This window comes from Leptosomus discolor, chromosome 3, assembly GCF_034619465.1.
Source record: "Leptosomus discolor isolate bLepDis1 chromosome 3, bLepDis1.hap2, whole genome shotgun sequence".
Taxonomy (NCBI): Eukaryota; Metazoa; Chordata; class Aves; order Leptosomiformes; family Leptosomidae; genus Leptosomus; species Leptosomus discolor.
The window spans coordinates 69270035-69296711 of NC_141393.1; the positions used below are offsets into that span (position 1 = coordinate 69270035).

The following is a 26677-nucleotide window of genomic DNA, read 5'->3' on the forward strand; positions in this document are numbered from 1 at the left end:
GAAGAGTTTCAAAAGTCTTCTGAGGAGACCTAAAGCCTCAGCAATGTCCCTCAAGTGCTGCAGCTGTGGAGCTGGGTTATCCACTGCACAGGATCTCTGTACATGGCTCCTGTGTCCTGGTGGGGTAGATCGAGGGGGCTGTCCAGGTGATGAGAGGGTGCGGGTGACAGAGCTGCTGGCTTGCTTTCCTGCAGATCCTGACGGGTGAGGACTGGAACGAGGTGATGTACAATGGCATCCGCTCCCAAGGAGGTGTTCGCTCAGGCATGTGGTCCTCCATCTATTTCATCGTCCTCACCTTGTTTGGAAACTGTATCCACCTGGCTGCTGTGTTTTTAGTGGAGACAACCCCATCTCATCACCCTCTCTGGGGGCATCCTCCTCCCCACCCACTGGTCCTTCCTCCTCTCCCAGTTGAGGGAGACCCATCACATGTGCGGCAGCCCTGGATATCCCAAACACAGAGAAGGAGCTGTCTGGAGATGCATTGAGGGCTGTATATATGGGGTGGGTGAGGAGTTTGTCCCTTTGCCTGCTCCTCACTAAGCTGGTGAGAAGCCGTCAGGGCCGCCCTTCCTTAGTGGCTGCAGACACCCATGTCCTTAACACGTGCCTTGTGCATCCTTAGCAGCTCGCAGATACTCTGCTGAATGTGTTCTTGGCCATTGCGGTGGACAACCTGGCCAACGCTCAGGAGCTCACCAAGGTACATTCTGGTTGTTCCTCTTTCTTCTCTTTCTGATGTGAGGATGGTGAAGGATGGGGCCAGCAGGAAGGGCACTGGGAGCACTGCCTGTGACTGTCCTCACTCCAGAGCTGGGGCGGCATTGTCCCTTAGCTCAGCCTGCCTTGAAAAAGAGGACAGGTCAAGTTGGAAATGCAGACTCTTCCTCCAGGAGAGTACACAGGGTGCTCCCCTGAAACACAAACCCATATCACTGGGCAAAGCCAGTTAGATTTTGATTCAGCGAAGTGCTTAAACCTGCCAGTCTCATGTCTCTCCAGAAAGACCCACACTTCCCATCAAGTGTGGGTTAACTGTTTCTCCATTTAAGCTCCCCAGTTTCATTTGCCTCCAGTCAGATTGAGATAACCCTTATCTATCTGATGGGGTCTGATGTGAGGACAGTTATTTGCCCGAGCGCTCTGGAGATGCAAAGTGGGAAGTGCTTTCCAAGTGGTGTCGGTATTTGTTCCCCATCTGCCCGCAGGGCAGTGGACATGATTTAGGTTGCAATTTAGGATGGTGCTTGAGAAGGTTATTTGGCTTAGCTGGTTTTTAAGACCGTGCTGGGAAATATTTGGGGAATGCTAAAATGTTGGGGCACCATCTGGGTAACAGTGAGTAGGCGAGAGCTGCGAGGGTCCTTGCTGCTCTTCGAAGAGGACCAGCGCTCCCATGGTGCCATTTTTTTTTGCAGACCCTATGCCTATTACTCAGGTCCTTGGGGTTTGCTGAGAGATTTCTGTGCTGATGTAAATCTGACCCATTAGCAGCAACAGAAATGGGGCATGGTGCTTGTTTGCCTGAGGGGTGCGTGCGGGGGTCCCTGTCATCCTGTCATCCTGCAGTGAGTGCAGGTGGTACTTCCAGGGGCTGCCAGCTGACGGTGGGGAGAGATGGGTGGGAGAGCCCCACGGCGTACCAGCAGCATCAATTAAGGGAGCGCTGAGTTTTTGAAAAGGCTGAATGCACACTAATGACTCCTAATGACATTTTTTGCTCTGGAGACACAACCATACTCATTAAAGCAATACGGTCTCTGCCGGGGTCATTCATGGATGCCTTGCTTCCCACTCCATCGGGGGGTGCCTGTCTCGCCCCTGTGGCTGTGAAGAAGGGAGGGCTGAGCTGATCTATGCCGTCTGGGGCTATTCTAGTGTGCACAGACAGGCTTTTGCCTGGAGTGGGCTGGGTTCACTTATTTAAGTAGTGCTGACGCCTTCAGTAAGACCTGGCATCATGGGGAAGTTGTGTCCCCGTAATAAAATAAAAGCTGTCTCTGGAAATACAGGTGCCTGCTCCCCTTTTCTCCTGCACGCCTTGGTATCTAAGGTAGCGCCGCTCATCCGTTGCTGCCTCTGATGGCTGTACCTTCCCTTGAAACCCCAGCATTCCACTAAGCAACTCCCTTCTTCCCCCCCGCAGGATGAGCAGGAGGAAGAGGAGGCCTTTAACCAGAAGCATGCCCTTCAGAAAGCCAAAGAAGTCAGCCCCATGTCTGCCCCGAACATGCCTGCTATCGAGTGAGTGACACTCCACCAACCGCTACCCTGGTTCCCCTCTGAGCCCGGATGGGCTTCTCAGCAGGGTGGACAGCTGAAACAGAGCCTGGCATGGCTGGTTATGGGGCTGCTGCAAGAAAAAGGGGTCCCTGCATGGGGTGACTTCCTCTCTGGGTGTCTTCCTGAAGATGGATGGAGATCTAGGACTGTGCTCCCTGCAAGCAGCAGTCCCTTCAGAGTGGTGTTGGAGCGTGGATGAGGTCACGCTGCAGGACCTGGGGTTGCCCACCCCTGCCCCAAGCAGCAACCTCAGTGTTTGGGCATGGCAGAAATCTGCTAAAAGAGGCTTTCTGCCCTAAATGTACAGCTCAAACACCCAGGGATGCTGCTACGGATGAGGAAGGAGGCTGGGGAGGAGGAAGGTATTTCGAGTTTTTCTTGAGGAGGGGTGATATTTGTTCCCAGGGTGCGTTTCTTCGTGGCAGAACTACAGGAGAGCAGCCAGGGTTGGGGGCTGGGGGAGAAGAAACCTGTGGTGTCATGAATCTCCCCCGGGCTCCTTCTCTGGTAGTGAATGCAGTTATGAGAGATGGAGCAGGTTGGAGAAACCATGTTTGATTGTACAGAAATTCAATTTGGGCAAGAAAAAAAAAGCCCCAAATGACATAAACCCCCGGCACGATGTTAAGGAGCCTTGTCTCTGTGTTTCAACAGAAGAAAATTCTGTTTTTTCCTTTCTAGATGCCTTTTTTGCCTTTATTTTGCACTGTCATATGGTCTAAATCACATAAAACTTTCAAAGTCAACATTGGAACAAGGCGTTTTGATTTGTTTCCCAAAACAGTACATTTCAGTACGGCTGAAAGGATTTTTTTTTTTTTTTTTTGGTATTTTTTTATAGAATCCCTTCCCAGGGAATTTTAAGTTTCGTTATGCTTTGAAACCCAGCCAAGCTCATACACGGCAGAATCTCTTGCAGATTGGTTGAGAGAAACCACTGTCTTCAGGCGAGCAGTGATCTGGGGCCGGGGGGGGGGGGGGTGTCGGGGGAAGTGGGTTTGGAGGCAGCATTGAGAACGACCTCCTCCCTGGCTTGGCAGCGGGGGTGTGATGGTTCCCCGTCCTGCATGCATCACCCATGGTTTTAGGGGTAGCAGGAGCCGGGGGTACTTGTATGCCCTGTCTGGTCCTCCCAGCAGCTGCAGATATTGCTCTGCTTTGGGGATGATGGGATGTTCATAATAAATCTGTGCCTGGCCAAGTACTGGAGGGGGGGGGGGGGCGGGGTTCAGGAGAGATGGACAAGTCTGTGTGTCATTACTGTCTATGGCTACTAGTGGGAATGTGCCAGATAAAGCAAGAGAATAGAGAGGTGTAGGCTGCAGAAGAGGCTGGAGAACGGACAGATAGAAAGTAAGAGAGGGAGATGGACTGTATTAGGGCCCTTAAGGATTTGTCCATGCTGCATATCCTTGCTAGGGTTTTCTAGCCGTTGTCAGATATAGCTGGTTGGGAAAACAGATCTCTTTAACCTTTTGTTGTTGTTTTGTGGCATTTAAATGGGAGGTATTGACATTTGCAGATCTTTTTTATATCTCCTCCCCCCCATCAGGATGGACAGTGTCAGGGGCAGGGAAGGGAGTGCAATGCCATGGGGGTGACCATCTCCAGCATCAGGTCTGATGTGCTTTTGGTGGTGCTACACTGATTCCAGCAGCCGGGGAGGCATGATGGGGACATCCATAGCAGAGCCAGTACCGAAGGGCTGTTGGAAACTCAGAGCAGTGAAACCGAGCTGGTCTCTGTGTTTGGGTGTGTGCAGACACAGATGGCTTCATTTCTATGTGGGTACCCAGCGCAGGCAGGTTTGGTACACGCGTTCATGCCTGCAGAGAGGTCCGGCAGCGCTCGAGGATGAGGGCTCCCACGTGGCCAGGTTGGCGTGGGCGGCTGCGGTGCCGATCGGAGTATTGTATTTGTACATGGGCGCCGTCGGTGCAGATGGCTCGGGGCTGTTTGATGAGTGGGTGGCCAGATGGACGCATGCGGATGCTGTCATGTGTTGGTGCCTAACGTGGTGCGTGGATGCGTTTGAAGGCTTGGCCACTTGCTGCAGGGACAGCGGTGGGTGCCTGCAACTCACTCTCTGCCTTGAGCATGGCACCAGGCTGTTGCTGTGCACGTGGCCGTAAGGAGGCCGTAAGGAGACAGTCACCAGCATGACTCACCTGGGGGCTGAGGGTATCATTGCACCCGCAGGACGGCAGCGAGATGCACCCTGTCTTGCTGCGTGAGCTCTGCATGCACACGAGCACTTGGTCCCATGTTGTTGGAGTATGTTTGCTTGCATGTCCTGCATGCGCACATGGCATTTACAAACAGCAAAACCTGAAAATCACTGCATGCACATTTGCATAGGCTCATGGCTGTTTGCTTGGACCTGTGTATGTCTGAATCTTTTCTATGCTGATACAAAGGATAAAGCCTTGAATCTCCCCAGCTGCCTGAAGTCAGTGAGGGTGAAGGGCATTGACTTTGCCTGCTTAAGCCCTCTTAAGCTTCTATGTGTTGGGGCTGCTCATGTGACAGGGGCTCTGTGGCACCTCAGCCCTGTGCTTGTGCCTTGCTTTTGCTGGGGAGCTTCACATTCCTCTTTGCAGTCTCAGGGCAACATCAACCTATGGCAAAGGCTCTGAGCAGCTCAGGGCTGGCCTGATGCATCGCTTCCTCTTTCAAATTGCCACGTGTTGTCCAGGAGAAGTGAATTTGGAGCAGTTTGAAAGAGCTGTTAAAAATCCAAGGATGTACTGGGGCTTCTGAGGGGCTGCAGCCTGCACCGCTTTCCGCATGCCACTGCTGCATGGCTGGCTGGCATGAGGAAGGCTCTGTGGCCACCACGAAATGGATCTCAGCGTGTGAGTGTGAGTGCGGGCAGCCCTGCAGGCAGCTCGTTGCCGGTGTGCAAGCGTGTACGTGCAGGAGGTTCACTGCTGGCTGCTGCATTCTGGCATCCCAGCAGTCAGCCACCAATAGGCAAAAAGATGCTGGCTGTCTGGGGTGGGAGGACACCTCTCTGCATTGCCCACAGGAGTCAAAGGAGGGGTGAAGGGGGGATTGAACCCATTTGTTTTTCCTCCTCAGAAGAGACAGGCGAAGGAGACACCACATGTCGATGTGGGAGCCACGCAGCGGCCACCTGTATGTGGGACGCGGGGGCGCGTGTCATCTGTGGCTCCTGTGCTTTCTGTGCGTCCGTGGGGCTGGGGCGCACACTGCTCCCCTCCGCCCTCCTTGGCGGGGGGTTATGTGTGTGTGTGCCTGTATTCAGTGTGTTCCTTTGCACCCCTGTGTGTGTGTGTGTGCATTCACGGATTTGTGCGTGCATTCGTGGGTTTGTGTGAGCCTAACCTCCTCGTGCGTGTGCCGTGCAGTACGCGTGTGTCGGTGTGTGCTGCTACCTGTGGATGTGCAGTCGTGCGTGCCCCAGGGGTGAGCAGCGTCTGTACACGTGTGTGCTCGTGGGTGTTTCCGTGTGCCTAGGTGTGTTGGGAAGGGCACGTCTGTCTTCTCCAGGGTGTTTGTGTGCATGTTTATGGCACTGCAAAGGTTTCAGGGCATAGCCCAGTCCTCCCTAAAGCACACCTTCAGGAGCTCAGTACAGCTTCCCCCACTGGCAGCTGAAACTGCTGCTCCCCAAGCCTCCATGTAGGCTTCCTACCTGGGATGTGCTGGGTGGGAGGCTGTCCCAGCCAAGTACAGCTGAGCACAGGGAGGGAGGGGGCCTCCTGTGCCCGGTGACATTCTTCATTGCAAATGTCTTGGAGGACCATCTCTCATTGGGAAAGACAGGTCTTGGACCTGGCATCTTTTCCCCTCTTACTCACTGTCCCCATCCCATCAGGACTGCCACCCTTGCCAGCAAGCTGGCTCTTATATAGACTCACCTGCACTGTCATTGTACTGTTAGAGCAATGCCACTCTGAAAAGGAGCCTGGCTCCCAGTGCAAGAAGGGTTCCCCAGCTGCAGTGAGAGGGCATTACCCATATTTAAGAAAGTGTCCCCAGGCAACCACACAAGAGGAAGGTGGTCACCACCTGGCTGGGATAGGGCAAGCCAGGGTGCTGGCTTCTACCGGCAAGCTGGGCATGCTGCCTGAAAGCATCAGGGCAGCTGTGAGGCTGCTGGGGCTTGTCCCCCATCAACCTGATGCCTTCTGAAGGGGCAGAAGTATAGTCTTAGCCCCCTTTCCAGCCTCTGCCAGTACCAGAGGGATGCTGGAGGATGGGGAATGAAGCAGGAGCCCAGCCAGTAGCCCCGGGGATGGCATTTCTTTCTCCCTGGGGTTCCCAAATTAAATCCAGGGTGGGTACTTCACCGGGGGGCAGCCCGGATGCCAACGCCTTGCTGTCCCCCTTTGCAGGCGTGAGCGTCGGCGTCGGCACCACATGTCGGTGTGGGAGCAGCGCACCAGCCAGCTGCGCCGGCACATGCAGATGTCCAGCCAGGAGGGCATCAACAAGGAGGAGCCGCCCCTCATCAACCCCCATGCCAGCATCTTCCGCAGGAAGAAACCAGGGGACGGCGTCACCCTGGAGAAATGCGCCGAGGAGCAGGGCAGCAAGGGTGAGCGGCCGCCGGCCGAGGGACTCGAGCAGCCAGCCCCAGGAGCCAACCCTGGCGGTGGTGAGGACAGGAGGAGCCCATCGCCCCGGGCCAAGAGAGACAAGGAGGCGTGGCACCAGAAATCGTGCCATGGGAACTGTGAGCCGGGCGAGCAGGACGGGGCAGGAGGCGGCATCGAGGATCGGGCCCGGATGAGGCAGAGCCAGCGGCGCAGCCGGCACCGCAGAGCCCGGATGGAGGGGAAGGAGCTGACCAGTGCCCTGGGGAGCCGCTCAGCCAGCCAGGAGATGGGTCTGGAGGAGGCCAGCCCCACGGAGGGGGCGCAGGATGGGGACCAGCATGGGGATGTTGCCGCAGCAGAGGCGTTGATTCAGGGGGAGCCAGAGGCGAGTGAGGAGCCCGTCAGGTTCGTACCTGGGGAGGGCATTGTGCAGTTCCGATTGCTCCTTGTCCTCTCCTCTTATCTTCTCACACCTCTTTTTCTCCCACATCCCTTCTGCAGGACAAATGGGGTCCCTGCTGGTGATGTTGAGCTGGTCGGGACTGCCACGGATGGGAGCCCCTCGCAAGTGGCACCTGAGCCCCCTCAGGGGAAGATGGGCAGCCTGATGGAGCAGGACTGCAGCAGCCTGGACACCAGTGAGCAAGCGCTGCTAGAGGCCAGCCACACCGTCAGCCGGAGCGAGCCCGACCTCTCCTCCATCACCCCCAACACCGAGAAGGCCACAGAGAGCACCACCATCATGATTGATGTCCACGACTCCACTGTGGTACAGAGTGAGGACCTGTCTCTCTTTCCTGAGCCCCTCTCCCAGCCCTCAGGGACCCTGTGGGGATGGCAAGCCACTTGCACGGACTTTCCTATCCACAGCCATCAACTTGGGGGGGCTTTCCTTGTTGCTCCTCGCAGCATCTCCCTCTAGCACCCCAATTTTGGAGGGGAGCTCAAACGCAATGCTGATGTGCCACCATCTCCTAGGGAGCTTCTCTTTCTCACCTCCTTCCCGTCCACCCCTTCGCCTGATCCCTCCTTCCCCCTTCCTCTCTGCCCGGGCAAAACACTTGCATCCCCTGTTTTTCCTAACACATCCGCAGCCTCCGCCCAGCTTGCTGCTGCTCAAACCCCTTAACAGCATCCTTGCTGCCAAGGTGAGCCACTTTAAATGGTGTTATTAATTAAACAGCTCGGCGAAAGCTGGCCTTGTTAAAACCCCTGTTGTCTGTTTCATCCTGGCAGCTCATGTCTTTTCTTCCCTTCTGGTTCCTCTCCCTGTAATGGGACAGGGATGCAAAGCAGAAACCTGGCAGGGGTTGCACGTGCCTGGGTGGCAGGGACACCCCAGGGTGCTGCCTGGGTGCAAGACCAGGTAAAGGCTCTCGCTTTCCTGCAGTTAGCAACAAGACAGACGGCGAAGCCAGCCCCTTAAAGGAGGCCGAGACAAAAGAGGATGAGGAGGAGATGGAGAAGAAGAAACGGAAGAAGGAGAAAAGTGAGACGGGCAAAGCAATGGTGCCACACAGCTCCATGTTCATCTTCAGCACCACCAACCCGTGAGACATTTTTTGGACTATAGGAGCCCCAGGGCTGGGGAGGGCTGCAAGGGGCAGGACCCCTAGACATCACTGAGAACAGAGGATCCCCTTGGCATGGGGGCTGAACATCTCCCAAACAGCCGGGATAACCAGCCATGGTGTTCCCCAATCCCCATCAGCGTTCTCCCTCTGTGCCAGCCACACTTAAGATTTTCTCTCCTGACTGCTGCTTGTTAGCCGTGATTTTTATTCAATGCCTGTTACATTTTTCTGCAGTTTTCTGCTCCCCTGTAGCTCTTGCCCAGCTCCAGCAGCCTGGAAGAATAAGCATCCCAATTTCTCAGAGACTCTCCCTGGCTGGCTGTGGGGTGTCTGGGGGTCTGGGACAGCCAAGCAAAGGAGTCAGCAAGCCCAAACCACCCTTGGGCTCCCTTTTTTTGCTCTTCAGACTTTGCTGCCTATCCTTCTGCTCTGGAAGCCGGTGATGTGGGGGGGGGTTTGCATGTGGGCCATGCCTGGGACATGCCAGGGGCTCACAGGCTGGGGTGCGGGCTGTCTCCCTGCAGGGTGCGGAGGGCTTGCCACTACATCGTGAACCTGCGCTACTTTGAGATGTGCATCCTTCTGGTGATAGCCGCCAGCAGCATCGCCCTCGCGGCAGAGGATCCCGTCCTCACCAACTCCGACCGCAACAAAGTGATTGCAAACCTCCCCTGCTCCCCCCACCCCGCAGGCAGAATGCCTGGAGGATTTTAGCTTCCGTGGTGGGGCACATGTGGGACATAGATCAGGGCAGCTGGTGGCAGCACTTGCACCATGCTGTGGGGTCTAACTTCTTCCCCATTGCCTCCCGCTATAAACCCTGGAAATCCCTCTCAGCCTTCCACGCGTGGGATTTAGAGCCTGGGGAGCAGAGCAGGGTGCTTTGTTGACAGTAAAGTAGCTTAAACTGGGGAGATGCTGACATGCACAGAGACTGGTATGGGGGAGCATGATTCCAAGTAGCAGCATGATTTCAGAGCTGCTTGCACTGTGCATGGGAAATGCTTCTCTCCTGCCTACACAGGCTGGGTTTATGGCTGTCCTGAACTCTTAGGGAATAGGCTGGGTTTGGGTGGAAGCAAACTGACCCTCTGTCTGCACCTGAGCCAGGCGAACCCCATTGTGGGGTGGTAACGGGGTCGCCAGTGAGCCCATTTCCTTGGCAGTGGCTGCAGAGCATCCATGCCCTCTCTCTGCAGGTCCTGAGGTATTTTGACTATGTCTTCACTGGTGTCTTCACCTTCGAGATGGTTATCAAGGTAAGAGGCCTTGCGGGCTGGCTGCGCTGGGGACTGTGTCCCACACCATCCTTGCAGCGGGTGGGAAGTAGCTCAGTTTTTCAGTTCTGGTCCTAAATCTGGATGATGGAGACTTTAAAACCGGGTTCTTAGTGGTGTGAGTTGAGAATGCTCAGCACCGCTTTTATCAGTCTTCAGGCTCCCAAAATATGATACTCCTTGATATACACCTGGGGTGCAGGGACAGGTCCTCTGCTCCCCAGCAGTGTTTCTGTCCCCAGCACAGTCCCCCTGTGGCTGCTTCCATTTGATGGCTGAGCTGCTCATTCCCCACCTGTTTTTCTCACCGTTTCCTCCCTGGCAGATGATCGATCAGGGCTTGATCCTGCAGGACGGCTCCTATTTTCGAGACCTCTGGAACATCCTGGATTTCATTGTCGTGGTGGGAGCGCTGGTGGCTTTTGCCTTGGCGTAAGTGGCCGTCATCCTTGTCAGCTCTTTGCTTTCCCTTGGCTGGGGTGAGAGGAGGATGTGACTGTATGTTATGGATACTAGACTCTGACTTTTTTTTGGATTTCTCTTCACCCTTCTGCTCTGCTTCTGGGATGGCTCCTGGCAGTGGTGTGTGGCTGCTCCAGAGATATTTCTCCTTGTTTGTGAAATGCTGGTGAGCAAGCAGGCAGGGGGCAAGGCAAGGCAAGCTGGAGATGCTAGGAAGATGTTGGTGGTGAAAGTGGACTTGAAAGAGGGCAGAAGGGGCTGTTAGGGAAGAAGACCTAAAGGTGTCAGAGCTGGAGTTATATACCTGCTACCCATTCCGGGCTTCACAGAGACAGCAAGAGCAGCAGCCTGCCAGGTGGAGCTGACCTCTTGAACATGTTTGTGCTGGAAATGGTATCACCAGCAAGTGGCTTTTCCTCTGCTCCAAGGGGAGCATTGCCTCGGAGCCCTGCAGGGATGGGAATGTGGCTGGTGGGGTTTGTGCCTGGATCCTCTGCAACATCACGTCAAGGGCAGGGTGCTGCGTGCTGCGTGCTTGCTCTGCAGCATGTTTCTGCTGAGCATCACCTTGCAGTTGGTCTCCAGCACTGTGCTTGTGGCACCTGTGGGTCTTCCTTTGCAGGGTGGCTTGAGGTCTGTGGTGCCCGTGCCATGGAGGGCAGGAGCATACAGGGATGAGTTTCATGCCGCTCTGCCCTTCTTTGTGGTGCTGGTTGGGGCAGATAGTGCAGTGTGAGTGCAGGGAGGGATGTGCTGGTACCCGGAGAGTGAGTGCCAACATGGTGTTCGCAGGCAAGGGTCATCCACTGGTCCCCAGGGCTGTGGTGCTCCATCAGCGCCTGAGGAGTGAGAGGAGATGAGAGGAGAGGCTCATGCTCCTTTGTCATGCTGTTGTTCTCTCTTTGTGCCTTTGACACTGGCGGCGGTGGCGTTAGTGCTGGTCAGAGGGGAGGGCCTCGTAGCCACGCAGACTGGAGCCCTGTCCTTGTCCACAGCTCAGGTACCGTGTGAGGCTCTCAGGGTGGCTGGATCCAAGCCCTGAGGTCGCTCGATGGATTACAGCCCGTAATCCATCCCTTCCATCTCACATCGGGCCGGGCAGCAGCTCCTTCCCCTTGCTCTGACCCACTTGCACCCTCCCTGGCTCCTTGCTTTTGCCTTCCTCACTCTCCTCACCCCTGTCCTCACCCAGTGCTTTCAGCCACTGCTCTCTCCTTGGGAAGAGCACGGGAGAATTCAGCTTGCTCGGCACAGGGATGAACCAGCCCCTGGGCAGGGCAGTGGGCTGACCGCAGACCCCAGCATGGGCAAGGGGCATGGTGCAGGCCTGCTGGCTGGGACCATTGCTCTGAGCCCCCAGGAGGTCACCCAGGCCACCATGAGGATGGATCAAGCGTCTCTGGGGTCTGGCTGATCCCCCTTCTGCCAGAGCAGCCCCTCAGAGCATGTGGGGGGGGGGGGTGTGTCAGGGCATCAGCAGCCTGAAGATGCACTCTGTGGTTTGAGGGTCTTTAGGAGGACAAGGGAGCCTTTTCCTTCCAAGGCATCCTTCATCAAGAATTTTTGATGGCTGAAGGAGCATACGTTGATGGCTCAGCCTGCTCCTGGGTGGATGAGTGTTCTCATTGCCATTAACAGTACAATAACCGACACTTTCTGTCCCCTTGCCTCCACCCCACAAAAGTGGCACAGTTCCTGGGATGGCCCCTGGAGCTGGCAGGCACCCCATGTGCCAGCACTGAGCACATAAGGAAGCTGACGTGCCCCTTTCAGCCCTGCTTGCCACCTGCCTTCCTCCACCCAGCCTCCTAAGGGAAGAACAGGTCCCTTTGGGCATGGGGCAGCTGAATTCTCAAGGGCGAGCACCTCCATCGACTGTGGTACTGAACCCCCTCCCATGGAGAGGGCCTTTGCATCTCCACATATGTTTACAGCAAGCATCTATGTTGCCTGCCTACTCTTGTAGCCATAGCTGGGTAAATACTGAGTTGCTTGTGTGGTGGACAAGGGCTCTTTATAATGTGAACCTGCAGGATTGTCCTCCCCGACATCTGATGTTGGCTCTTGCTGGAGGAGTTGAGATCCTATCGCTTCAGGGGTGAGGGGAACAAAGGAACTGCAGCGATTTCCGATGGGTTTTATACATTATAGAGCGTTTATAAGAACATCTGCCTCTCCCCTTGGCAGTCCATTGCTGTCAAGGCCCCAGGAGCTGCAGGATGTTTGCCAGCTATGCATGTCCCAACCTCCCTCCCGGTCTCAAAAGGAAAACTCTGGTGGTGATGTTTGAATCCATCTCCTTTTCTTCTCCCTCCATGAGCTTTTTGATGTGTGGCCGAGGGGTGACAACATGTCCTCTCTCTCCCTCTCCTCGCCTCCATGGTGCTGGGTGGGCAAAGCAATGCCCACAGAACGGCTTCAGTGATTACGTGGCTGAGAGCGGCTAGTGACTGGTGCCAGCACTTCCCAAATGAAGAAGTGCTGGGACACACTGTGCCATTTGGGTTTTCTGCCCCTTTTGCCTCCCCTCTGCAGTTTGATTTCTCCGCAGGGGTCCTGTGTAGCTGTAGGAACAGCAGGAGGTCTCTGAGCTGGTCCAGCAGTGCCACCGTCACCTGCTGGCTGTTGGTGCCACATCGAAATCACCAATAAGCAAGTGTCCATACATAAAGCCATCTCTTTGTGTGCCATTGTGGCTTGTGCATTGCCCTCTTGGAGCCCTTACATCCCAAGCAAGAGGGCATCTCAGTTCATCTGTAGCTCTCCACGTGGAAAGCAAATATGTCAATCCAAATGCAGCCTAAATAAAAAGCCCAATATAAAACTGTAAATCTCCAAAGAGTTCAAATTAAATTAGCTGTAATAACCAGAACCATAACTAAAGACCCTGCTTGCTTTTGCCTCCCGTGGCACCCTCTGAGGAGGCATTGCGCAGAGGAGTGGCGCTCACTGTCGGGTTTGCAGAGCGGCTGAGAGGCGGTGATGTCTACGCCTGTGGGCTTGCAGCAGCAGGAAAGGCTGAGCAGTGGAAAGCTTGGTCAAAAGGTTGGGTGGTCAATGCATAGCCTTTGTCGTCTTATCTGGTGGGCAAGGGAAGGATTTTCTCCACCCAGAGGTACCCAGCTGAGGTGCCTCTTTCTTTGGTAGAGCAGCATCAACTCGTGCCTGTTGGCACTAGTGTCTGGAAGCAAGAGGGACCCCTATGCACTGCAAAATAACCTGGTGAGGCTGGTCAGGACAGAGGTCTGATATCCCGTCACAGAAGTGCTGCAGAGTTGAACTATCACCTTTTCAACACGCCTTCCACCTGTTTCGCTAAATGCAGCCAGGGTCTGGTGTAATTTTTATGGGTTTTAAGAAATGTCTTACTTCGTAGGCTTTGCCCCCCAGGCCGAGACCTCTGCATGCATGTGGCAGGGACTCAGCTCAAGCAGTGATAGAGGTTTGGTTACAACTAGGGACCTTGTAGATGACCTTGGCTTGTCCGAGCGGGTGTCCTGCTGGGCTGCAGGACATCCCATGCTGCAGCTCAGGGTCTTAATCAGTGGATTTCTTGATGGAGGCAGTTTGGCAGAGTTAACCTGTTTGGATGGGACCTATTCAGGCCTTGCAGGTAGGTTCCCTCAGAGGCACCTGCCTTTGGCTGGTTGGAGCTGAGCCTTGAGGTCCCTCCCCAGCTCCTGGCTGAGGATGACCATGTACCAATCTGCTGTTGCCCACCATCCTGCTCTCCATGGGTTCCTCTTGCAGCAGAGGTTTCACTACATGCCCCCCTCCTAAAACCTCCAGCAGGGAGGGCAGGGGCTCCCAGCTCTCTGGGTGAGTCCCTCCCTGGAGATAAGCCCTGTCCTGGTAGACGCAACATGGTCTACTCATTGTGCCTTTCAGCCCAGGCGTGGGACAGCGGAGGGCTGCTGCAGGGTCCCTTCACCCAAGGGGCTGTGGTCCCTGCACCCAGGCTGCGGTTGTCCCCGTGCAGCTCCCCTGATGCTTTGCTTACCTTCTTCCTCTCTTCTCTCTTTTTCCCTCTCTCCATTGGTGCTGTTTGGTGGCTGCTGGGCTGGATCGCCAACAGGAATGCTTTGGGGTAACTATGCCATTTGGGTTGCTGCGGGCTGCCGCCCTGGGGAGTGTGGGGGAACAGGCGCGGGTGGATGTCGGTCTGTCCAACACCTGTGCTGACCTTTAGCTGTGTTTGCAGAGGCTGGAGTACTCTGCTCTGCACGCATCCCTGCATTGCCCTGGAATGCATTCAATGCGGTGTGCTCCGGGAAAGTGCAGGCGGGATTTTGTTTGCAAGCAATGCAATTCCTTGCCTTCGGAGGAGGATGATTTCATTGCAGATTTCAGTGTCTATGCAGTACCCAGAGACAGTGCGAAGCACACCCTGGGGAGCAGGGTATGGGGAAAGCAGTGTCCGCTGCAAAGCTGGAGGCTCTGCCCTGGGAGGGGCTTTGCCTGTGCTGAAGCGCTGCAGGGACTTCAGCCCTGATGCCCTCTGAGCAAGCTCAGGAGGCTGGGGAGAGCTCAGTCTCAGATGCAGACATAGCAAGGCCGAGCTTTCCTCCTGGTGTTATCCAGACCTATAGCCATATCTGTGTAGATCCCAAGCAAATCCATAGGAGGATGTTTCTTGAGGCCTGAAGAGGTCCCTCGTCAGTAGGCGTAAACCATTGCAGTTGAGTCATCCTTGGTGGCAGCTTGCACCAGCTGAGCGCTGCTCTCAAATCCTCACCCCAGCCCTGAGTCAGGTATCCCAGCCCCAAGTGGGATCACAGAATCACAGAATGTGAGGGGTTGGAAGGGACCTTGAAAGATCATCTAGTCCAACCCCCCCTGCCAGAGCAGGAGCACCTAGAGTAGATGTTATGCTTACCCAGGCCCTGACGCTGAGCAAAGCAGCAGACAGGAGGTGCAAATGAGTCCTGGGACTGTTTGTACATTTACTTCCCATACATTTGTAGGGCTGTGCTCCTAGGGAGGACTATTAATTTGTGGGTTTGTTTACATTCTTTTAATGATTAAGCCCATTATTGTGTTCCCTGTTGCATTAACCCTCGCAAAGGAGCTGTGTAATTTGAAGTGTCTGTTGTTGTAAGTAATTTCCTTGACCTTTTTTGAGGGTGCCTGGTAGATACAAACTGTGCCACCTTCACTAGGACCTCTCTGCTCCATCCTAGGATCCAGCCCATGGGCTTTAGTTAAAAGACTAGAAAAAACCTCAGCATATTGTTGTTTGGATTAGTCACTATATTCGAGAAATGAGGGTCACAAGGGGTCTTAGTGCTTCTTTTCTAAATAATTCTAACAGTAAGTTCTGCCACCGTCAGCTGACTTGGGGTGGGGGCAAATGCAGTCCTGATCTGGAGAGGGAAGAGAGGGCTGAGATGTTGTGAGATGGAAGACAAGGCCTACCAAGTTGGGTAGCATTGATGGGATAAGGCAGAAAGCCGTAAGAGACAGCATTTGTACAAAGATACCAAGCACAGAGCAGGTGCTTACCTAGGTGAATGTAAGGACCATGAATCTTGAGTTTAAACCAAGATGGAAGACCCTTGGTGAGAGACCTGCATGTAGACCCCAATAAGTGCATCTCCCTCATTTTATTATGAATTTCTAGCAACCAGTAGTAACGGCAGAAAACAATTTTGCAAGCTCTGTGTGCAAATCACACATGACTACAGTAGGGAAGCAAACCTCCTGGCCCTGACAAGCAGAGTGGCTTGGGGACATGGGGGAGGGCAGTGTGCCACAGCACCCTTCGGGCAGCTGCCCTTGCTCCGGGACAGCATTGCATCACCTGATCCAGCCCTGGCATGTCACTGCTTCCCCCAAAATGAGGAGATTCATTAAGGTTGCTGCTCCCCAGCAAAGGGGAAAGGTGCCAATCCTGAGGAGGAGAGGATTGCTTATTTTTCAACTCAGCCAGCTGTCAGCGCGTGTGTTGGAGGAGACTCATTTGGGTGGGCTGAGTGCTCAGCAGTCACACATTTGTGAGTGCTGGCCCCCATGATGGCATGTGGCCCTCCCATTCCCGTCCTCATGCATGCTGGGGGTGGGATTTGTCAGCTATTGAAACCCCCCTGAGCATCCAGCCCTGGGTCTGCAAGGTTTTTGTCTTTCTGTCGTTTTTGGGTGCGTGTGCCTCCTTCCGACATGGTAGGACCAACAAGGGCCGGGATATCAAGACCATCAAGTCTCTCCGTGTGCTACGGGTCTTGAGACCCCTGAAAACCATCAAGCGGCTGCCTAAGCTGAAGGTAATGAACCCCATCTCCTGCCTTACATCTGTCTTCTCCAGTGTGGAGCAGTGGGTGCAGGGACAGCGTACATCAATTTGCTTGTGAGCGATGAACAAGTAGTTTTCAAAGCATTTGCTATGTTTTAGGAGCCCCATTTTCAAACACAACACCCTTCAGGCTGCTTCATATCTGGAGGTGCAATGGGTTATTAAGAGCAAGCCTGGATCTCTGCAAGGCACTAGAGTTAGTTCCTCTGCCAGGGAAAGTGGGGCTGGAGTGGACAGAAGGCAGCAAAGCCCAGATGCTCTCCTCATAAAATAGGCTGCCCTGGCTTTGGGAGAGCTAAAATCTCCTCCTAAAATTAATTATTTTTCCCATCAGAGCAGCTTGCAAACAATTTGGGATTTTGTGTGCTGTGCTGTCATGGTGTTGCACTGGAGGGGGTTTTCCCATCTGAATAGAGGAATTATTTATGCAGTACAGGTCAGATTATGGATTTCCTCACCTTAGCTGATGTGGTATAGAGCCAGAAACGAGTAAGAGACCAAGGAAGCCCTGAGGTTTTTTCATAAGGTGTTATTTGGCTGATGAATGAGGCCCAGTGTGGCACCCCAGAGATACGAGTTTTGACCCCAGCTGTTCTTCCCAATCAGTGGATGGTTTCAGCCCATGTCAGTTAATTTCTGGACACCTCTGTCTTCACCATTCCTCCCTTTTGTAAAGTGCTATGAGAACTAGGGCTGAAAGCACAGCCTGGGGAGGTGCTGCTATGGCAGGCAGAGGTACTTGCTCTGCCTTGTTATTTGAGGTCATGTGAAAAAAAGAAGTGCTTACTAACTAGTCTTGAGTGCTGCTAATTGCATCGTCAGGGTCGTCCCCTGTCTGCTGCCCTGGTTGCAGAGAACATTGGAGGATATAAATAACCATCCCTGCTGCTGTCTCAGGGGCTGCTTGGTGTCCGTGTGTGTGCTGGGGGTTACTCTAGGTGTAAAACTCACTCATAAGACAGGCTTTTGCCTGGGAGGAGGTCCAGCTCTTTCCTCCTTTCCACCCCAAGGCTGGAAAATGACTACCACCCCATGGTAGTCTTGAGGAAAGTTTTGGACCTGCCCTTTGCCAAGGCGGTCGATTCCCCAAGGTGAGTTATACCCTTTCCTGCAGGCCGTCTTTGACTGCGTGGTGACTTCCCTCAAGAACGTTTTCAACATCCTCATTGTCTACAAGCTCTTCATGTTCATCTTTGCTGTCATTGCCGTCCAGCTTTTCAAGGGGAAGTTTTTCTACTGCACTGACAGCTCTAAGGACACGGAGAAGGATTGCATGTAGGTGCCCTGTTCAGTAGGTCTGGTGCTGCAGACACCTCTGGCAAAGGCAGGATGCTGGGTAATGTCATCTTTGGGTTCCCAGTTAAGTTCTTGGTCATGACTTGCTCTTGGCCGTAGTCTCTTGGGGTAGATGGCATGGGCTGAGCACTGTCCCCATTGCTGTGTCAGAGCTGTGCATCCACAGGATGCAGAGCCCTGTATTTCACTCCTGTTCTTTTTCCTCCTTTTGCTTCCCCCCTTCTCTCCTTCCCCCCAGTTGCTATCTAGCCTCTCCCCATTTCTTCCTCCAGCCTTGCAGGAGGAGAGGTGCCCCCCCGCCACTGCACATATACGCTGCTCCCAGGGTTTAAAACCACTGTCTCATAGCCTGACAGCATAAAAAAGCGAGGTCACTGCTCTTTCCCAACCTTGCAGAGGGAACTATGTGGACCACGAGAAGAACAAGATGGAAGTGAAGTGCCGGGAATGGAAACGCCATGAGTTTCACTACGACAATATCATCTGGGCTTTGCTCACCCTGTTCACAGTCTCCACCGGCGAGGGTTGGCCCCAGTGAGTATTTTGCTCCATCCACCCCCCTTGAATTAGCATGGGCATGTCTCCATTGGGGTGGTTGGGTAGATAACTGGCTACAGCCAGGTGGGACTGAGAGAGAGACTGCTGGACAGGGATGAGGAGAGGAAGGATGAGAAATTATGTCAGGACAAAAGAGTTTTAGCTCCCATATGAGGCTGGGACCGTGGCTGGGGTTAGCTTCTTCCTTAAGGAGTGAATGATGGATAATCCCTTCTCCTGTGTGGCTCTGAGGTATATCTTAGCTCAGCTTTAGAGATGATCATAGGACTAGCCCTTTCTTCATGCTCATGTGAGCTTGGGCAATTTTTTTCACTGTATGTGGAGCACTGGAAAATCCATTTTCCATCAGGGGCATAGGCAAAGCAACCTAAAACAAGCTGTAGCCACTTAGAAGGTTGTCCTTGTAAAGCAGGTTAAGACAGAGATTTGTCTTATCATTGTTACAACTGTGGACAGAGCTGGCTGAACAAAGTGGGTCCCATGAGAAGTGCTGTGTGGTGGCAGTCTGATGGGCATATCTCTCGTTGCTTTTCTTCACCTGTCTGTCCACAGGGTGCTGCAGCATTCAGTGGACGTGACGGAGGAGGACCGTGGGCCCAGCCGCAGCAACCGCATGGAGATGTCCATTTTTTATGTTGTCTATTTTGTGGTCTTTCCTTTCTTCTTTGTCAACATTTTCGTGGCTCTCATCATCATTACGTTCCAAGAGCAAGGAGACAAAATGATGGAGGAGTGCAGTCTGGAGAAGAATGAGGTACAGTGTGGGGAGGGGGAAAGAGGATGTTTCCATGGGTTTTCTGCAGTTTGGGAGCTGTAAGAAACCCATGAGCCACCTGCTTGCTCAGCCCGTGAAGGAAAGAAATGTGACAGCCACCGTCCCCCACATTATCATCAGCCAGGGTTTAATGCATGTTGTTTTATTCCAGAGGGCCTGTATTGACTTTGCCATCAGTGCCAAGCCCCTCACGCGGTACATGCCACAGAACCGGCACACCTTCCAGTACCGCGTCTGGCACTTTGTGGTCTCCCCATCCTTCGAGTACACCATAATGGCCATGATAGCATTGAACACCGTGGTGCTGATGATGAAGGTGAGCTTGTCAGAGTGAGCCTGTCCTGTTTGGGGTAGTGGGCAGAAGGAGGATTGTTCAGGATGGGGCCGAAGATATTTTGGTTGTTTCTAGGAGATGCTTTGAGACAGAGTCTGAGCATGTGTTCCCTTGGCAAAGTCTTTTAAAACATCACATACCCCAAACTAGAGGTGAGATCTTCCCTAAATGAGATAACCCAAATGATCTGGACCTCTTAACTACTGCAGGAAGATCTGAATTACTCTGTGCTTCCTTCTCAGAAGGCATGGCAGCTGCCTTGGGAGAGGGGTGGAGAGAGGAAGGATGAGATAGTCTTGAGGCACCCAGGGCAAGGAACATGGACCTGCTGTGTCAGGTCTTCCCTGGGACAGTCATCAGTCAAAACGCTGGCAGGCCCCCTCCTGGCTAGCAATGTCTCTCTCTTTCTGTCAGTACTACTCTGCTCCGTACACCTACGAGCTGGCCCTGAAGTACCTGAACATTGCGTTCACTATGGTGTTCTCCTTGGAGTGCGTCCTCAAGATCATTGCTTTCGGCTTCCTGGTGAGTGGCTGCTCCTGTTCTTGGTGAGGGTGTTAATTTGGACTTTCACAGCACATAGATGACAGAGGGAAGGTGTTAATAATGTGAGATTGTTGCTATTTATTTTGGGTCCCAGCCTGAGAGCTCCTTTTAGGTTGGTATCACTCCTTTGATTCTCATTAAATTTCCCACTGCTGGATGCTGGTGGGGGAAGCCACACTGTTGCTTTACTTTTTTGCCCCGTTTCTGAGGTACTCTGATGCCTGGACCATGTGTGGGCTGTGCAGTTGCTCTGCTAAAGCCAGCTGCTGCTGCAGTCATGCCAATGGCTGCAGTCCTTGTCTCCGGGAGCCACAAGACACTGTTGCATTGCTGCCCTTGGGCTGTATTAGTTGGACCAGACCTGACCAGCAGTGAGACCTCCCTGCCTAATTCACAGTCCTCAAGTCCCCAGCTGCTCATTCAAATTTTGAAGCCACAGTCTGCCTTTTCTTCTGCTACTCTTTGCTGCTTATGAGCAACTGTTGGATTTGCTCTTTTATAGTTTCTTTCCTGTTTCTAACCCATGCTGGGAGATGAGGTCCACTAGCAGGAGGATTTCTAGCCACCCTCCCTGCCCTCAGTGGCATCAGCCATGGTCAAGTCCGGTCTTGCACCAGCTGCTGCACAAACAGCAGGAGCTGAGGTTGGTCCGGGTGCCCATGAAGAGGAGGGCAAAGCAGCCTCATGGCTGTGAGGGTCAGCATGATAAGCTCTTGCAGCCTGACCAGGGCTGGCTGTGGCCGCTTTTCCCACTCCCGTTTACCAGGGTGGCCTGTCGGATGTGTGAGTCATCTCCCAGGAGAAGCTGCTCACTGCAGACACACTCAGGTCTGTCACTGTCTCAGACACAGGATGGTGCTCCAGACCATGGCCGCATACAAATGGGCAGTGAGGTCTCTGCTGCCACTGTTGCCTGTGAGCAGCTTTGGCCTGTTGCCCAGCATCCTTCCGACCTGCCATCCCTGAGCTCAAATCCGTGTTCCCTCTCTCCTTCCTTTTGCAGAATTATTTCCGGGACACTTGGAATATCTTTGACTTCATCACTGTCATTGGAAGCATTACAGAGATCATCCTGACGGATACCAAGGTGAAGCAGGGGCTGGGAGCAGTGGGGCATACTGCTGTGGGGTGGGGGGCTTCTGCCTCCCTCTGACCCTCTCATCTCCTCCCAGCTGGTGAACACCAGCAGCTTCAACATGAGCTTCCTGAAGCTTTTCCGCGCTGCTCGGCTCATCAAGCTGCTGCGCCAGGGTTATACCATCCGCATCCTGCTCTGGACGTTCGTGCAGTCCTTCAAGGTAAGTCACATGTGCCCTGGTCTTCTCCCAGGTCATGGTGCTGCTCCCAAATGCAGTCTGTTCCCAAGCTCTTGCTGACTTGTTGGCTTGTGGGAGAAATGGATCGGCACAACTTACCTGCTCACTGTGTTTTTTTTACTCCTCTGGAGCTGGATCTGTGCTAAATGGGATGACTCATCCACTTCTCTTTCAGGCCCTCCCCTATGTCTGCCTCTTGATCGCCATGCTTTTCTTCATCTACGCGATCATTGGGATGCAGGTGAGCACAGACGTCTCAGTGCGCATCCCTCTGGCGCGGACAGGCTGGACCAGTGTGTCCTCAGTATTATGCACAGCAGCCAGCCTTGTGCCTGCCTGTCATTGCTTCACTCACTCACAGTATCTGGGAAGGTCCCGAGGGTGGAACAGCTTGTTTAGGAGCTGCAGAGCCACATGCCCTGGGGGAGCTGCCGTAGGCTTTTTCAGTCAAGCTCCACAGCTGCCTTCCCAACTTGTACCCTTGGAGATGTGGCCTTGGGGACTCAGCTGGGCATCTTGTATGGCAGCTGCTTTCAAATCATCACCCCTTTGTTTAGAAAATACACCCTATCTCCAACTGTCCAGCAGCCCCCAGAGATTGATTTAATGCCTGAGGGACCCGGTAAGCAGCCTTCTGCTTTCCCATCCGAATGTCTAGATCACGGCAGTGATCCCTGCAGCCTGCTGTCCACCTTGTCCCTCTGTGGAGGGTTTATGCTGTAGCCGTGCTGCTGGTGGTCTGCTTGGACTCTTGTGCTTAGGGACCTGCGATGACCTACCAGATGGTGGGAGGTCTGCAGAGCATGGGAAGATGTGAGCTTTGCAGGCTCCAGCTGGTAAATAAGAAGCACGTGAGCTAAAACCCTCAGCTCGACAAGTGCTGGGGGACTGGCTCGATTCTGCAGTGACTAAACCCCACGCTAAAGATCTGAGAAAACGTCTTCAACGATGAATGCTCAGGATCTGGAGCTGCCCGATGAGGGAGCTGCCGCAGTACCCAACGCCGTTGCCTGACATGCGCTGCCAGGACAGGCAGATTTTAGGGAGGCGGCGGGCAGCGCAGTGGCCCCTGACTTGGGCTGCTTGGCAGCGCTGGTGTTTAGTCTCTTCCACGTGCTCTCTCCCACCCCAAGAGTCCCGTGGCTGGTTTTGGCCGCTCTGTCCTACGCATCTCGGCACAGGCTCCAGGTGTTCTCAGCACTAAACAACCGTCATCTGACTCAGCCCCCCCCCTCCCTGCCATGTGGTAGTATTTGATTTATTTTATTTTTTTTTTAACACCATTATGAACAAATCCCCAAGCAGTAAAGTCTGTGGGCGTTATTTGAGCAAAATAGCTGGAGGCAGAAAATATTCTACAATTACACATTCCAAAAAAACCTGTACAGGGAAAAAAATACTCTGCAGTTAATGTATTTTTAGATTCACAGAAAGTGGAATAATTTTTTAACAGTAATAACGGCACATTTTTCCTATTTGAGGCACTTTACAAATGTTTGTTATGTCCTACTGTGGCCTTGACTGTGGGTCATTATTAGGGTATTGTCCATGTTTGGGACTTCGTTGCCTCTTTTGGCCCTGGGGATGGCAGTCCCAGGTGTCTGGCTGTCCATGGTGGGTTAGCAGTCGATCTTGGCCCTCCCTCACTGAGCCCTTCCCCACCCTGTTTGTATCACTGTGCCCGACCCCAGCATCATGGACCATTTCTCCACCAAAGGAAAAGCTCCTGGGAGTTTCCAGGACCATGACCCAGCACCCACCCAGGGTGGTGCGACTTGTTCTTGCACCTCCAGCATGCTCAGGACCACAGGGTGCTGTGCGCTGCTCAGATGCTGCCTGTAGCGCAGGAGAGGGATGGATGTGGAGCAGTTGGACTCAGTTGATCCTGGGTCCTCCATGCTCCTGTTTCCATGGCAGCTTGGCCTCTCATAGCTTTTGCCGCCCACTGAAAATGCCTGCTGAGGAGAGGAGAGTCTTCCTCCGCAATGGCTACTCGGCACCAGCTCCTTGGCATACTGGCTGTGTGTTCGGGTGCTTTTCCATGGGGCATTGCACAGAGAGGGTGGATGTTGGCTGCTTTGGGGACTGGCTGTACTGCGGGTGATGGACCTGGCACAGGATCGGTCCCTGCAGCACAGGGGTGCGTGCCCGTGAGCCAAGGTGAACATGCAGCCACTTCACCGCCTGACGAGCTCTTGCCTGAAGAGCTGAGCCCTTTTTCTCTCTCCCGTAGGTTTTTGGCAATATCAAACTAGATGAGGAAAGCCACATTAACCGGCACAACAACTTCCGCAGCTTCCTGGGCTCCCTCATGCTCCTCTTCAGGTAAGCAACCATGGAAAACTCCTTGGGCAGCCTTTTTTGGGTGCAGGCAGGCCAGGAGCTGGGCTGGTCAGGTTCTCACTGCAGGCTGTTTGGTGGAGGTCAGCTTTTGGTGCTAGAGACCAGCTGGGCAAACACATGGCTGCAGGTGCTCAGAAACCCCCTTTTTTCACCACTCTACCCCAAAAAGGATGTTTGTCTCCCAGCTTTTGGGACCAGCTGGGTGGCAGGAGTTGGCCCCATGTGTCAGGAGCTACACTCTGGAATGGCTGCACTTGTGTGGGTCAAACTCAGTTGCTGCTGACCCAGTCCCTCGCTTCTCTGCGTGCCGGAGATGTGCTTAATTTGTGGGGGGGTTGCACATTTTCTGGTGAGGTCTCTCCTGGGGGCATCCTGCCCTACCTCCATCCTGTGCCAGCACAAGCTGCTGAGCACAGCTGTGTTTGGGCACAGGAGTGCCACGGGAGAAGCATGGCAGGAGATCATGCTGTCCTGCCTGGAGGGCAAAGGCTGCGAGCCAGACACGACGGCGACGTCTGGGCAGAACGAGAATGAGCGCTGCGGCACTGACCTGGCCTACGTTTACTTTGTCTCCTTCATCTTCTTCTGCTCTTTCCTGGTGAGTTCCTCCCCTCAAGAGCCCTGGGGGTCCTCCTCATCAGCCCCCCAACCTGCACCCCAGCCATAGGGTCATCTTCCATCATCTTCCCATGATTACTTTTCCTTCTCTCTCCCTTCCCTTCTCTGCTCTCTCTCCCCCCATTTTCCTTTCTCTCTTCCTTTTTCCCTTTCACTTAGATGCTCAACCTGTTTGTGGCAGTCATCATGGACAATTTTGAATACTTGACTCGGGATTCCTCCATCCTGGGACCTCACCATCTAGATGAGTTTGTCCGGATCTGGGCAGAGTATGACAGAGCAGCGTGGTATGTAGCCAGCTCCTTCTCTCCTGAGCAACCTCTCAGAACTGGTTTTAGATGGGCATCTCTGTGTTCGACTGTTGGAAACCAGCTGCGATGCCTGGGACGGAAGGGCTGCTCTTGACCACAGTTGTTACAAGGGCAGCAGCCTGTTCCTACAGTGCCTGGTGGCACAGGCGTCTTGGGTGATGTTTACGGTTTGCCATGGTGTTTATCCTGAGCACCGGAGGTTCCTGCTCTTCCTCTCCTCCCCAACCAGTGGGTAGGTCCTTCTCAGCCTCCTTCCCTGTCTGCGTGCACCAGCTGGGTGCCTCTGCCCTGAGACCGGATCCATTGCCTGGTCCCCAGCACCCACAGCTCCCTGCCAGAGCAGGGCTGATTATGGCTTGTTCCCAGCCATGGGGAGAGATGCTGGGGGTCTGCTGGGCTCCTGCCAAGTCACCTATGGAGGACATTGTTTGGAGTGTGTTTGGGTTTGGGGAATTGTGTTCCTGTGCTGGCCAGCCTGCTCACCCCTTTAGACACAGGAGGACTTTATTTCCTGCACTCATGCCTTTGTTGATGAGACCTCAGCAAACAGGGCTGCCATGTGCAGGCAGCAGCCTGTTCCCGTAAATGGGACGCGTTCACAGTGGCCATACATACCCTGGGTGGCTGTGCTTTGGCTCTGCTGCCGCTGCTGCTGCAGAGGACTTGCTCTCCACTGCTCCTCCCAGGATGGTCTGGAGCATCCCTAGGGCAGTATGGAGCCCTCAGCAGCTCTGGGAGAATGTTTGCCATCCACTCAGCCGTGGCACATTGAGGGTGTCTTGTGTGGCCCCTTCCTCCCTCCCCCAGCCCAGCGACAGCCTCTTTGGAGCCATGACCCACCACTGCTGTGCCAAGGAGCGTGGGTGATCTTAGCTCAAGAACCCTTGGCAGCCACACGTGCTCCCTTTGGAGACTCTTCGCTTCCACTGCTGATGTTCTGCCCCTCGAGAGACCAGCTCCAGCCAAGATATTTTTTTATTCGTAGTATCATCAGCTCCTGGTGTAGTTTCCTCTACCTCTGTCCAAGCCATGCAGCTGAGTGCTGGCCAGATTCCCTCCCATGTGGCCTCCTCTAGCACTCTTGCTGCTGTGCAAGGTCCTTGTGGGCAGGTGGGTTTGCTTGTTAGTGGGTGACTGTGCCTTGTGCAAGGGGGAGAGGTCAGTACGGGTAAGTAGATATCCCGATGAACAACTAGAGAGGTAAGAGGAGGTGAGAGCAGTGAAACATCCAGCTGCTCAGTGTGGGGCATCTCACCCATGGCTTTTGGGAAGGATTTCTTCACACAAAGCACTTCATTCACACTCACCCCCCAGTGTTGGTGGCCTAGGTCTCCAGGACAGTCACTATAAAAGCATGCCTGAGCTGTCCTATCGATGCCATGCACACCTCTGATTTCTGAGCAAGCCATGCTCTTTTGTCATGATATGTATCCAGTGGTTAGGGGATGTGCACAGGAGCCAGTGGTGCTGGGCCTGTGGGGGCAGCCCTGGCCCCCATTACTGTGTGAGGAATCGGTGAGTACATCCAAATGGGTCCCATTACCTGAGTGGGGCAGCAGTTCTGCATCCTGACACCACGACCATCACATGAAAGTCTTGCAAGAAGACTGCCCAACACCAGAGGGGCTCAGGGATGGGTTTTGCCCAGATGTTTGGGTCAGCTCTGGCCAGCAATGGAGAGGTGATGGGAGAAGAGCAAGGAGAAACCAGAGGCAAAGGCACTGGGTAGGACGGTAACACTGTTCTTTGCCTCCTCGTGTGGTTTCCCTCCAAGCTTGTCTAAGGATGCCCAGGAGGCTGCAGCACACTGCACCTCAGCACTTCCACCCCACATGGTCCAGCTTCCCAAAGGGCTCTGGTCTGGAGCAGAATAAGGAGCTCAGCATCTGACGGCCCCTGCTCCCTCTCCTGCCAGCTCTTCACCTTGACTGCTCCATTATTTCAGCTGGTGCAGGAGCGATACGGGCCGTATCCTGCAATGACTGCACCCAGGTCTGGGGAGATGTGCTTTTGTGGGTGAGAAGGGGTGCGTATATGGGAGGCTTTGCTTCTAATAATGTGTACCCTTGGCAGAGCGTGGTCTGGTGGTCAGAGCACAGGACTGGACCACAAGAGACCTAGGTGCTA

General features: G+C 54.0%; 1 protein-coding gene across 6 annotated transcripts in view; it reads left to right on the forward strand.

Annotated features, from left to right (window-relative positions):
- The window catches only part of CACNA1E (calcium voltage-gated channel subunit alpha1 E), a 112782-nt gene that overhangs the window by 71375 nt on the left and 14730 nt on the right, over positions 1-26677 (forward strand). For 2 of the 6 annotated variants that reach the window (XM_086462418.1, XM_086462419.1), the window contains exons 16-38: positions 195-312; positions 639-706; positions 2150-2247; positions 5368-5424; positions 6648-7386; positions 7441-7627; positions 8242-8401; positions 8950-9079; positions 9625-9684; positions 10028-10134; positions 14240-14251; positions 16328-16424; positions 17568-17728; positions 18146-18283; positions 18860-19061; positions 19234-19398; positions 19831-19941; positions 20966-21049; positions 21135-21260; positions 21454-21519; positions 23512-23603; positions 24054-24219; positions 24399-24526. In XM_086462418.1, the coding sequence (XP_086318544.1) occupies positions 195-312; positions 639-706; positions 2150-2247; positions 5368-5424; positions 6648-7386; positions 7441-7627; positions 8242-8401; positions 8950-9079; positions 9625-9684; positions 10028-10134; positions 14240-14251; positions 16328-16424; positions 17568-17728; positions 18146-18283; positions 18860-19061; positions 19234-19398; positions 19831-19941; positions 20966-21049; positions 21135-21260; positions 21454-21519; positions 23512-23603; positions 24054-24219; positions 24399-24526 (3272 nt within the window). Of the gene's footprint in view, positions 1-194; positions 313-638; positions 707-2149; positions 2248-5367; positions 5425-6647; positions 7628-8241; positions 8402-8949; positions 9080-9624; positions 9685-10027; positions 10135-14239; positions 14252-16327; positions 16425-17567; positions 17729-18145; positions 18284-18859; positions 19062-19233; positions 19399-19830; positions 19942-20965; positions 21050-21134; positions 21261-21453; positions 21520-23511; positions 23604-24053; positions 24220-24398; positions 24527-26677 lie in introns of all 6 variants that reach the window. The other 4 variants (XM_086462417.1, XM_086462420.1, XM_086462421.1 and 1 more) reach the window with 4 other exon arrangements.